The 13,472-nt window shown below is 48.7% G+C and overlaps 1 protein-coding gene across 1 annotated transcript; it reads right to left on the bottom strand.

The window, feature by feature from the left end:
• Window positions 1-18: 18 nt before the first annotated feature.
• On the bottom strand, window positions 19-12,887 carry HSPB8 (heat shock protein family B (small) member 8). Its single transcript, XM_068990079.1, has 3 exons — window positions 12,132-12,887; window positions 6,160-6,223; window positions 19-917 (listed from the first exon to the last, which is right to left on the bottom strand). The coding sequence occupies exons 1-3, from the start codon at window positions 12,496-12,498 to the stop codon at window positions 758-760; spliced, it is 591 nt and encodes a 196-aa protein (XP_068846180.1). The 5' UTR covers window positions 12,499-12,887; the 3' UTR covers window positions 19-757.
• Window positions 12,888-13,472: the final 585 nt, after the last annotated feature.

Consider the following 13,472-nt stretch of genomic DNA (forward strand, 5'->3'; position numbering starts at 1 on the left):
GTCCCACCCATATACACAATACCACTAGCCTGCCTGCCAGACTATTTGGCCTTTGCTTGGTTCCTGGTGGAGCTGTCTGGAAACAGCCCCCTCTGTAAAAATCCCGACTTGGACATAGGAGACACAAGAAAGGGGGGACTTTAACCAGAGAAGAAACTAAAGGACTTCTAAAGTCCTTGGGTAGTGCCAGCTTGGGAACATGCTATAAATGCCTGGGTAGAGGGCACACAGCACTGTCTGTTTTCATGTGGTTGCTGGATAAATCCCATATGGGGATATAAGACCTGTCTATAACCCTTTGTAAACCAGGGCTGCAGAAACACTGTGGGGTGAGCTACGAGGGCTCCATCAACCAAACCAAGGGGCAGGTATGGACATTGGGAGCCCAGAATGGGAATCCCGGTCCCCAGAGAAAAGCAACTCTTGCATTAGCTGCAAGATAAGATACAAAGTGAAATGTTATGTCCCCTTTTATTTGCTTTGCAACTGTAAAATGTGCAACATTTTCATCATGATAGAAAAGGTAAAGAAGGAAAACTCCCAGCATTTTGGCCTAATGCAATGGAGCATAACCTGTCAATTGCGCCACCTTGCAGAAAAACCTACTACTAACACTATCCAGGGAATCTGGTCAATCCACCCCGACCCCCAACATTTTAGCCACACTAAATCTATGAGTTCAGCTATAGTAATGTATCCTGGAATCAGAGAAGCCCAGGGGTTGGGGAGGGAACAAGGAAGGGCCAAGACTGGGGTCTCAGGTACAAGTGACTTCCTGGCCGTCTTGAGGAAGCTCGTTGTTGAAACTGCTCTCTCCAAACGGTGAGTAAGGGGGAACCTGGGGAGCTTCGATGATCAGCAGGCCTTCTGGGGAAAGGGAGGCAAACACTGTCACAGGATCCACCTCTGCAGGAAGCCTAGGGAAAATAGAAGATTCATTTATTATTTTTAATACAGCCAAACATTCTTTTATTCATTTGAAAGAAAATATTTTTGATATTGCCTGGTGGGATTATCAAACATAATAATAATAATTATTATTATTATCGAAACAATAAATTTAATAATTGTAATCATTATTGTTATAAAAATAATAATCCCACCAGGCAATTCCATTACTATCCCTAATATATAGATGAGGCGATTGAGATCAGGGAGGTAAACTGATTTGCCCAAGGTAACACAGCTGGCAAGTAGCACATGGGAAGAGAATTGGAATCCTGGTCTCCAAACTCAAGAGTAGCTGATCATGACACTCCTCTGCCTCCCCTCCCAGGCATCAGACTTTTGAAAAAACAAAGTCCATGGTAGGGAAAGCCAGAAGGTTCAATCACCACAGATCTTCCCACCAGTCTAGGCTGATTCCACCTGTTGTAAATGCAGGGGTCTTGATGAAAGAACCAGGCAATAAAGTGACCCCATGCTGGTCATGGGCAGTACCCTTCCTGGAGGGGTTGGGGAGGTTTTTTGCTGTAAACAGCCACCTGTAGCCACATGAACTGCATCTACCAAGGAGATTCCTGATTAACAAGGAGCCTTTAGGGAAGGGTGGGAGAGAAAGGGAACTTGGGCAACTGCCAAGCCAAACTTCTGAAGTAGAGACAAGGCCAGAAGTTTGGACCTCCCTAACGGCAACCCACTCCAGTATTCTTGCCTGGAGAATCCCATGGACAGAGGAGCCTGGCAGGCTATAGTGCATAGGGTCACAAGAGTCAGACATGACTTAGCAACCAAACCACCACCACTCTCGGCTGGGGGGATGGGCTGACTCTGTTTAACCCTTTACATGCCAACCCCTAGGGCACCTGGGACATATGACAGGGCAGCCATGGTCCATAAGCATAGACTTCACAGGCAGGCAGACTGCAGTTCAAATCACACCTCTTCCTGACTGTGTGATCTTGGGTTAGTGATCTCACCTCTCTGACCACAGGAAAAGGTGGTTTAAAACAGCACCTATCTTTTAGGGTGGTGTGAGAATTATGTAGGATGATGAAAGCAAAGGGCTTAACACAGTGCCTGGCGCACAGGAAGCGCTCAACAGGCATCAGCTACCACACTGTCATTGCAGGCATCAGATGTACAAATGGGCACCTTGATAGCTGTCACTATTTTAGCATCATCACTGACCCATGAAATGTCAGCGGCCAAAAGGACATCAACTATCCAGGACAATGTTCCCATATTACACATGGGGAAACTAAGGCTCCAGTATGGGAACAGACTTATTCAAGGGCTCTTACCAGGTGGCCTCTATGTTGAACCCACTTGGTGGGAGAGCTATTCCTCCTCGGTCCTCTTGCAAAAGGGACTGAGGTTCAACAAAACCGGTGGGAAGATCTATGGTGACTGAACCTAAAGAAACTAAATCCTTTCATTTACAACTAAGGGAAAGTCTCAGCTCTGTTAACACAGAGCTTTAACATGGCTTTAACACCTCAACTTCTACCATCTCTTGATATTGTCTCTCTTTTAACAAAGAAAGAGCGGATCTATGACTTAGGCCCTCAGGCAGGCAACACTGTCTAGTCAGAATTTAACCACATTTTGCTTTGGGTTTATTTCACAATTGCCTTCTTGAGTGAATGAATATTTGACTGATGAGAACTGAACCTTATCAAAAGTAGGTTGAGTGAAAAGAAAAAAAAATCACAAGCAAATAATAGTATAGGGACGTAAGCACAGAAGGCAAAATAATAAATGAAGATGGTTTGTGAATGCCTCATTTGGTCTCTCCTATCCCTCCAAGTAGGAGGGCTTCCCAGGTGGCGCTAGCGGTAAAGAACCTGGCTGTCAACGCAGGAGACATAAGAGACGCAGGGAATAGATCCCTGGGTCGGGAAGATCCCCTGGAGGAGGGCATGGCAACTCACTCCAGTATTCCTGCCTGAAGCATCCCATGGACAGAGGAGCCTGGTAGGCTACGGTCCACAGGGTTGCGAAGAGTCGGACACGACCGACGTGACACACTTATGCACACGACCAAGTAGGAAGTTCACGGCTTTGAAGACGGGGAGACCTGCGTGCAATCCCAGACCTCCTCTTGTGGCCATGTGGCCTTAACTGAGGCCTGCCAACCTCTGAGCCTCAATTTTCTAATCCACGAGATGAGCTGAAAAATACCAGCTCTCTGCGTGCTGTGCCAAGTCGCATCAGGTATGTCCGACTCTTTGTGATCCTATGGACTATAGCTCGCCAGGCTCCTCTGTCCATGGGATTCTCTAGGCAAGAACACTGGAGTGGTTTGCCATTCCCTCCTCCAGGGGAATCTTCCTAACCCAAAGGTCGAGCTTGTGTCTATTATGTCTTCTGAATTGGCAAGTGGGTTATTTGCCACAGCACTACCCCAATACCTACTCTATAGGATTCTTTTAAAGATGGCATAAAATTAAACCTCTACATCTTAAAAAAAAAAAAAAAAAGGGGCACCATTGTCTTGTGTCCTGTCTATGGAATGAGTTTTCAATTAAGAAACTTTTTTTTTTTACGGTCCTCAGAGCTTGCATTAGATGCTTGTTTATTTATTTACTGGCGGTAGCATGTGGGATCTTAGTTTCCCAATCAAGGATTGAACCCACACCCCTTGCATTGGAAGCACAGAGTCTTAACCACTGCACCAGCAGGGAAGCCCCAAACCTCTACAGCTCTTAGCCTGGTGCTTGACACACCACAGGGGGCTGCAAATGGCACATCAGATACCAGGGAAGCTGTGCAGCAAAGCCACTGAAGTCTGCTCTGGTTCTGGGCATCCTCTGTTGATGACTTTCTGCATTCCCTGGTCTCTCACTCCGGGGAGGTGTGGAAAAGCCCCCGTCTCCAGTCTTTGCCCTGCGCTGGACCTGACTTGCAAATCCCAGTCTCTCCCTCATCCAGTCAAAATGGGGTCTTTCCCAAGGGGATGTGTGTGTTGGGAAGAATCCCTAGCTGTGGGCAAGGCAGACGGCTGGAGCATCGTGTCTGGGAGGAAATCTCCAAAGGCCTCAGCTGGGTTTAAGGAGCTTCTCTAAACTCTAATGACTGGAGTATTTCCTGGGAGAGGCAATGAGACCTCTGAGATGGGGCCGGGGCCGTCCCAAACCCTAGTCCCGCTGCTTGGTGATGGAGTCGGGGCAGGGCCAGGAGGTCTCAGGACTCCCAGCTGCTCTTGTGTGATTCCAGTCTTGCTGAGTCTCTAGTAGATTAGTCCCCATGGGCTGAGCACTGAGTCTGTACACATTCTCTCACTCCCCATCCTAAGGGAAGGTGGAACAGAAGCCCAGAGCAGTTTAGCACGTGGCTCCAAGTCACCCACTCAGTCGTGGCGCCAGGACTCCCTACACCCAGAAGTGAGATTCAAAATATTTAATGACTGGCACAGCTGGACACTGACCAACTGGAATGGATGGATCCATGCCATGGTGATGGAGGAGGATCCTGGGGGCTCTTTGGTTGCTGGAACACGGGGAGGTTTGGAGGGTTTGCGAACAGCATCGGGATGGTCAAGTGACCGAGGAGAGCCTCTGGGGGGAGGGTGGTCCTGGCCATGATTAGCTCAATATTGTAAAAACAGCCCAGCTCAGCTGCCGAGCCCCATTTGAGCAGTGGCTCTGCTTCCAGTAGCTTTAGGCATTTCTATCTGGTCAAGTAACTCGCAGCAAGCTGGTTTTTTTTCCCAGAGGCCTCAGAGATGGCGAGATCCATGAAAACGGCTGTCTTTAGAGATGATGAATTTGCTGACTTCTTTCTGGCTCAGTCCCTTTCACAGCTTTGACCTGCCTGTGACTCCATCCTGAGACCTTAGTTCAGTCTCTTAAAAGAAACATCAGCCTTCTTGCTCCCCTCCCATCTCTCTCGTCTCTCCCCATCTCTCCCCTCTCTCCCCACCTCTGATCTGGCTGTGGTACTAGGGGAAGGTGTGGGTCTTGGTGATGGCAGGCCAGCCAGGGAGAAAAAGTATCTGGCGTTTGCCTTATCAGGAAGTGTCTGCAGGCTTTTGAGTGCTCCAGAGGCGCCTGGTGGGTTAGGAATGGGCACATGGCGGGAGAGACAGGACAGTGGAAGCTTAAAGCTAAAAGCAGCCTCAGAATTTAGCCTGTGCCATCTGTCCAGACACAGGACAGCTTTGCTGGGGTGAGGGGAGGGGTTAAGATTCAATAACAACAACAGTAGTAAAAACAAACCGACACTTATGAGGACCTGCTGTGTGCCCACCACGAGCTGTGATCTCATTTCCTTTGTGGGTATCTCCACAAGGCTCAGCATCCCTTCCTTTTATGAATGAGGAAAGTGCATTCCTTGCTCAAGAACTGAGCATGGTGAACTCAAGAGTTCAAGGGTCTGTTTGGGGCTATTATGAATGCTCATTGTAAGGACCCTGGGTGTATCCTTTCACCTCTGGGAGATTTAGTTTCCCCATAATACAAGGAGGGTACTGTCTCTTTTCCCCACTGCATACCTTTGCTAAAAAGGTGAAATGGGACTAGAAGAGACATTAGAGCCAGAAGTGCACAGAGGGGCGGGGTGCCATTTAGGGGGACAAGGTGTCTGTGAAGCAGCCGGCCGCTGGCACGTCGCTGTGAGTCTTTTCTCCCTACAGGTATTGCCATCAGGGCCTCCATCTGTCTTTGATTCTTTGGCTCAGCCTGGTGGTGGCCTTCCTGCTACTCGCAATAATCCCCCAGTCTCAGCTCTTCTCACTCCCCTTGGCAAAACTGGCCCTTCTTTTCTCCCAATCTCTCAGCCTCAGAGCCCTTCTAGGTAGTGAGTCACGAAGAGAGCAGGACACTTTCCAGCCGAATTCTTACGGGTGCCCTAGGGAAGGCCATGGGAGACTTGCAACAAGCAACCCTTGAAAGATTCTATTAGGAATTTGGAGGCATGATGTCACGTGGGTGGGTGAGTACCCCGATTTTCATGGAATCATGGACAAGTCGTCTTGCCTCTCCTATTCTTGAATTCTTCATCTACAAAACGAGATTGTTAATCCCACCTCACAGGGCACTGAGAAGAGGAAATGGCACCCCCCTTTCTGGGAACCCACTGTAGGTTTGTTTAACTTCTCACAGGGTTCAATTCCCTGCCCTGGGGTGGGTCTCTTGAAGGAGAGATGCCCAAGAAGGGTCCCAGGCATGCTGCCCCCACTCCAATCCTCCCCTGAAATCCAACTGCCAGGTTACTTACTGGATTTTCTTTGTGAAGTTCTTGGAAACGATGCCACCCTCTTGCTGCTTTTCTTCGTGTTTACCTGGCAGGGAGAGGAAAGTCACAAGTCAGCGTCTGCGTCCTGTGGGCATCATTCAGGATTCGGCTGAGATGGGAATCCTGCCCTGGCCTCCTGTGTGGCCCGGGGCTTGGTCTAGAGGCTCCAGTTGTCTGCGCCTCTGGTCCCTCCCATGCTAAGTGGACACTCTTGAAACCACCTCCCAGGCTGTTGTGAAGATGCAGTATGACAACGGGTAGGTCAGGAGGCCTTGAGCATGACTTACAGATGATTAGGAGTTAAGACTCAGGAAATCACAGGGATGGCGTCCCGTCTTCTAAGACCTTACACTGCACCTTCTAAGTCTCACATCTCACCCTTTGCTCCTAACCAGACAGGAGATCCTTGAGGCCAACATCCCAGAATGAGCGAGAGGATACAAGTCAGGCTAGTTTGCCAGCCCCCTGGGCTTTATAATGCACAGAGCCCTTTCCCAGCTCTGAGAATGGGCTTCTTTCTCCATCACTTACCGACGTGAAAACTCAGGCCCGGGGATGGGTCCAAGCTCACCCAGCAATTGTGTGGCAGGCCAGGCCTCAGAACCAACTCTTAGAAACTAAGCCGAGGACTGAGGTCTGCTGCCCCTCTGCCTGTTCCAGCTTCCAGTTAGTTCTTTGAGCCCCATTATCTGTACCTAGTCCTGAAAGAACTGCCTGGAAATAATGCATCCATCTCCAAAAACAAAACAGAAAACACCCAAAGGGTGTTTCCCTGAGAAATGACACAGGAAGCAACATGTATGTGAAATTCCACCTGCCCCTCCTCCTCCTGGCTGGCAGACAGGGGCTTTTTCTCTTCCCTTAGGAAGTAAAAATATGAAATTACAAGAGGGCTGGCTGTCATGTTGCAATTTATGTAACAAATTCTGAACCCTTTGGCCCCTCCCCACTCTTGGGTCTTTGCTTTTTGTTCTGTTTTTAAGGGAGAGAGTGTCTCTAATTTCTTTTTAAACAGTGCGGATTAGAGCCCAGCAGAGTCATTAGGCTCCCATTATTATTCACTCCTCATTTGTGGGGCCACACTGCAGGGCCGAGAATGCTCATTTACCCAGGGACACCCTTCTGAGGGGCTTTGGAATCTAGACTGTAAATAACCTTGTGTAATACAATGTCTTACTGCAGTCAAGATTTTAAGCTGATAATTTATAGGTGATTACATTATTCATTACCTTTTTATTATTCATTATTCCTTTATTAATAACTTTTTCTATTATAACGCATGTGTATGTTTGAAAATGTAGAAAGAAAAGACAATCAAAACCCTCCATAATTGCATCACCCCAAGAAAACTACATTTTTGTATACGTTCCAGATTTTTCTGTGACTGTGAAATGCATACATGTTATATAATATAGATGTATATCATCTATTTTATCAAAAATCATATTGCATGTTATGTCCGGAACTTGTTTTTTTCTCTTGCTGACCCATTATAATCATTTTTCCATATTACAGCAACTATTTGTCGACAACATGACTTTTTAAAAAATTAATTTATTTTTTAATTGAAGGATAAATGATTTACAGAATTGTGTTGGTTTCTGCCAAACATCAGCATGAATCAGCAATAGGTGTATATTTGTCGACAACATGACTTTTAATGGCTGCAGGGAAATATAAATTCATCCAGCCGATCCTTGGCTTTGGGGCACTGAGAGGGTTTTTGACGTTGGAAAGAACCTCACTGTGCTGAACATTCTTACAGCTAGATTGTCACACCCAGCCTGATGATTTCCTAGGATAAATTCCATGTTCTAGAATTTTGAAGGCTTGCTCTGTATGTCGCTAAATTCTTCTCAGGAAAGGCTGCATCAATGTAGTCTCCCACTAGCTGGGCAGAAAGGGCAACATTTATAGGAATTCGTTTTTAAACATGAGCGTCTGCCTAACCAGAACATACTCTTCTGCCAATGTGCTGCTGCTTGGAGCTTGGAGAGTTTATTCTGACCTGCCAAGTCCGTGACCACCAGCTGCCCAGTTCTGATACAGGCCCGGGGCCAAAGGAACACGGTCTGTCCCCTGGTCCACTCCCCAAAGCCTGGGCCTCCAGAGACCTGCTTCCCCTGGGGACAGGCCAGTGCCTCTGACTCAGCCCTTTTGCACACTTGATATCCTGGCAGTAATAAACAATGATGATGACGGTAAGAATAATAATAGCAAACTCTTTATATTGCGCTTTCTTGGTGTTTACCACTGTTCTAAGCACTTTACTGATATCAACTCTTAATCTTTCACAAAAACCTTAGGAAGCATTACCATTTTGTGGATGGGGAAATGGAAGTTCAGAGAGGTTAGGTGATGTGCCCAAGGTCACACAGCTTGGAAGTGCTGGAGCAAAGACTCCAAGGCAGGGGTGTAGGTCGGGGTTTGAGTCTGCTCTGACATCTCCTAGCACTTTGCTCCGCTTCTCTGAACCTCAGTTTCTTCTTTTCTCCAGTGGTGGTGACAACTTTCTAATTATTGGGTACTGTGAGGAGCTAGTGAGAGTGAGTCACAGAATTGCTTCAGTAGTTGTAAAAGGGGGATGCTTCTGGCTTATTTTGATATTTGAGGAAAGAACTGGTCCTCAGAAACAAAATCTCTCTGTCTATGCTCTGCAAATAGAGTGTGCGGTTGGGGAGAGAATCTTTGAGCAAAGGCAGCTGCAAGAAGCGGGGCTGGGGGAGGGAGTTACAGAGTGCTGCTAAGAGGCGCCAGTTGAAGCTTAATTTGCATGTTATTTTAATATCTATTTATTGGGGCAGCTTAAGTATTATGACTGATTTTTAACTTTTTAATTTTGCTTTCCTATCTACATTTTCTACCATAGAACATTTTTTGGTAAATAGGAAAAAAAAGCAATTATTATGAGTCTTTAAAAAATAAAAAAGAACTCATCTAGAAGCCAGGGGAAGCCAGGGGAAGCCCCTCACAGCCACTGAGAAATGTAGGTGCCAAGGAGCGGCATCAGCACTTCAGGGAAAGCTATTGGCCCAGCTGAAGAAAGGAGGTGCTGTTTCCAGGGAAGGCAGAGGCCCTGGGATTAAGGAAAAGGGGTGGAATAAAGCCTCGGGGCTTTCCAGTTCCTTCCTCCATCAGAGCCTGGCCCAGTGACCCATGAAGAGAACATTTCTTGGCTGGTGACTGTGGGGTGGGGGAGGGGTGTGTGTGAAGCATGATGGAAATCATCTAGTCTAGCAATTTCCAAACACTTCCCTGGACCTAGACACTCATGTGTGGTTGATAAGACAGGGCTGCCTTTCAGAGATTCATAAACTATATTAGCAAATTCAAGGCTCTGATAAGTCCTGCAGTAAGGAGACCTGTTTGTAATTTTGCTTCATATGGTACCTTTGAAAATCCTGGAACCCCTCCTTCCATTTATTAGACTCCTAGTGATATCTTAAAACATGCCATTTGGCAAATACTGATCTAGTCCAACTCCTTATAAAACCAAGGGTACATGTGAGGCCCAAGAGGTGGTAGGATTTGCCCCAGGCCACTCTAGAAGCAGATCCTGTCATCCTGATTCTGAACTGTCTAAGCAGGCTTAGCTTTGAATTTCCGACCTTGTTATGGAGAAGCAGATGATCTCAGGTGACTGTGTCTGGGCCTCAGTTTCCTCAACTGTTAAGTGGGTATATCAAATCTATGTATATTTTCTCGGAAGTCCATGTGAGGAATCAGTGAGCCAACACATGTCAGCCTTTAGCACAGTGCCCTGCATGAAGAGTTTCAGGAAGAATGGGTGTGTCATTAAGTGAGGTAGGAGGGGAGACTAGTCTGACTTCCTACGTCCCTTGAAAATTGCTTTTTAAACGGAGCCCAGGATGTCAATTTGATTTTTAAAATCCTATTATAAGAATCTCTGTATGTACTCTCAGGGCACTGGCATTCTGTCAAGTCAAAGTTGCTAAGTGCACAGCTGTGAAGCATTTTCAACCTAAAAAGGCATTGTCTTGTTTTTGTCTTATTTAAGCCCCCAATGACCCCATTTTACAGATGTGGAAGCTGAGGCTCTGTGACTACTCGGAGCCTCTTGGATTAGTAAGGTACTCAGCTGGGGTTGCAGCCTGGAACTCCCAGACCCTATCTAGAAAGGAAAATGAGAGAAAAAGTCCTCCAGGCTGGACAAAGGTCTCCTGGAGGGGCCACAGGGTATGGGAGACCCTCTACCCAGGGGTGGAAGCCTCTGAAATCCTAATTAAAACAAAGACAGGAGGAGCAGTGATAATAATCACCTTGTTTGTAGAGTACCAGGCAGACATTTTCAGCTCCATCTTACAGACACTCTGCATTTATTATCATAGACTGTGCATATTTCATCTTCCCTACAGCCTTGCTAGTTGGATATTATTTACCCCCATTCTTTAGATGGGTAAACTGAGGCTCAGACCAGTGAAAAGACTTTCTTGTGCATATCCACCCAGAAAGTATAAACAGTGGTGGCGGGATTTGAGCCCAGGTCTCAGGGAGCATCTAGCAAGCATTCATTATGTATGTATATATGAATTGGGGCCTTACTTTGTGCCCAGCATTTTAATAACATCAACAACAGCAACAGTACCGATCCCTTGTGTTCTAGGCATTGTGTACGCAACTTTATACACATCATTTTTTGTACGCACTTAACATGTGTTGTCTCATTTAAGACAACAGTCCTCAGGCGGTGCAGCCATTTGAACCCCAATTTCCAGATAAGGAAACAAAGCACAGAGCAGTGGTTTCAGATGTCTGGCTCCCCAGCCAACTCAGGAAGCCCTGGCTGCCCCCCTCCACCAGCATAAGGCTCCAGTGTGCCTCCTAGCCCACCACACCCTCCAGAGTCTCTGATGTTTATAATTCTGCCTGGGAGCCTTTGAAACTGTGCCCCCACCCCCCCCGGCCCCGCCCCGCCCCTGAAGACTGCTCTGCTGGGGCTTGTCTCTGCCCAGCCTGTTTGCAATGGCTTTTATTGATTTTCCGGCCGGTAGAGCTTGCCAGGAACCTGCTTTTTAATAGAATGTTAATTGGGACGGAAGAGACAGAAAGCTTCCCACCCCCCCCTCGCCCACTGCTCTGCTTCACAGGGACTGAGTGTCCATCTCCTCTTTCCTGTTCCCCCAAACATTCCCTTTTCCAGAATGGGATGTGGGCAGGCCCTGACTCTGCCGGCTGATGACTCACGGTGTGTCCTTGGACAAGTCCCCGCCTGGGCCTCAGCGTCCTCAGCAGTAAAATGGGACTAGCCCCCTCCGCTTCTAAGGGCTGGAGTGAGTTGAGAGCAGGAATAGAAAAGCTGTAGCCCTTGGCACCTAGTAGGTGCTCAACATATCAATCCGCTTCTGACCTCCCAATTCCCCAACTTAACCTCTCTGCACTTCAGTTTCCTCATCTGTAAAAAGAAGAGACAGACAAGACCTGCCTCTTCTGCTTGTGTTCACTGAGATGCCACAGGTAAAGCTCTGAGCATGGTGCCTGGTAGACATTAAGCGCTCAATCAAGGTTACCGCGTCATAGCTTTGTAACCGCGATTATGCCTCAGTTTCCTCATGTAGGACAAGGGGAAGGTGTTTCCCTTGAAATCTGAGCTAGTTACAAACACCCCCTTCTGGACTGTGTCTTGGTATTGGGGTGCATGAACCCCGTTTCTTCTTTGGTTTTTTACCCCTGTATCTATTATTCTTTACATTAAATTCTGGTAGAACAGGTAGTGTGGTTTCCATTTCCCTGCCTGTTGGCTGGTTGATGCTGCACCCAAAGGTTAAAATTTCTCCTGGGAGCCGGAAGAGAAGGGCTTTTCTGCAAAGATAACTTTATGGGCTGCACTCCTGAGCCCTGAAGTTACCTGCGTCATGCTGTCATAGCGCCCCCTCTAAGGGAGCGTCCTCCCCGCCCCCACGCCCGTTCTCTCCTTTGTGTCCTCCCCCACTCACCAGACACCTCCACGTATCCGTCCTTGGTCTTTACCATCAGCTCCTCCGGCTTGAAGCTGTGCACGTTGACACACACTTTCCAGGGCTCCCCGGGGAATGGCGGGGGGCTCCTGCCCTCAGCAGGCACCCCAAATCTGGTCATGGCAGTGGGCCCCCGGGGCACCATGCCCGACCTCAGGGTCCCCGGCCAGGCGGAGGAGAGTCGAGGCAGGGCCCAGTCAGGCCAAGAGGCAGTCAAGTCGTCGGGGAAGGGGTCCATGCCAAAGCCATCGTCCAGCAGGCGGGAGGACAGGGGCGAGTCCCGGAAGGGGTCTCGGCGCCGGCGGCTCGTGTAGTGGCAGGGGAAGGGCATCTGACCGTCAGCCATGGTGGCTGCTGAGCTGAAGGGGAAACAGAGGCTCAGAGAGAGGGAGCCACCTGCCCAAGGTCACACAGCAAGGTGAGGTGGGTGCGCTGGCCTCCCAAGCTTATTCTTCAGATTCAGAACCATCCACTGCCAGGGACAGAGGCACACGCTTGGCTGGGGTCCGAGCCCCCAAAGACACTCTAGCCACCGAAGGCGACCTCCGGTTGCTCCAGCAGAATTCTCAAGGACCCCTCTCCACACAGCCTCACCGGAGATCAGCCAGCCGCCACTGTCCTCCCAAGCCGTCCAGGCTCCCAGCCAGAGCCACTGAGTGAAGCCGAGAGCTTAATAAACCCGGGGACGCAGGCCTAGAAACTTCTCCTTGCTTCTCGTGGGCTGGGCGCCTTCTATTTATTGCTTCTTGGGGCTGGAGGCGGGTTTTGTAAACGCCTCCTGTCACAGGAGTATTCGGAGGTGATGAACCAGCCCCAGAGAATCTGCTGAGGGGGACAGCTGGGCTCCCAGGGGGCTGGGAGGGGCCTTCTCTGCTTCTCCGGACTCTCCTCCCCCAGCTCGGCTCAGCCCCGCCCTCTCTGCCGCTCTCGCCCAGAGCCCGCCCGCCCCTAGCGGGGCACTATGGTCCGGCTATTAATAACCCTGCCTGGGTGAGGGCTCAGGTCACCCTCTGGAAATACCTTCCTCAGAGCCTGCTGCGTCCTGCCTCCTCCCTGGGGACCCGCGGAAGGGGAGGAGAGAGACTCCGGAGCGCAGTGGATTTGAAGGCAGATGGCCCTGGGTTGCCATCCCCTCTTTCAAGCCTTTAGCATCCTCAGGCTCTCAGTGCTTGCCTTCTGAGGGGAATACCATTCTCCGCAGGTGGCTCTGAACTATCTGCTTTCCCACCTGTGAAGTGGATGTAACAGTAGCTTCCTGACGAATGTGTCATCCTCCTTAAAACATGTAGCAAACCATCACTTTTATGTTTTCAATGTTGA

This window comes from Capricornis sumatraensis, chromosome 17, assembly GCF_032405125.1.
Source record: "Capricornis sumatraensis isolate serow.1 chromosome 17, serow.2, whole genome shotgun sequence".
NCBI classification, from domain to species: Eukaryota; Metazoa; Chordata; class Mammalia; order Artiodactyla; family Bovidae; genus Capricornis; species Capricornis sumatraensis.

Coding starts and splice junctions, on each gene's coding strand:
- HSPB8 (XM_068990079.1), bottom strand. CDS start 12,498: ATGGCTGACGGTCAGATGCCCTTCCCCTGCCACTACACGAGCCGCCGG. Junction 6,224..12,131: donor CGGATACGTGGAGGTGTCTG/GTGAGTGGGGGA, acceptor TCTCCCTGCCAG/GTAAACACGAAGAAAAGCAG. Junction 918..6,159: donor AACTTCACAAAGAAAATCCA/GTAAGTAACCTG, acceptor TATTTTCCCTAG/GCTTCCTGCAGAGGTGGATC.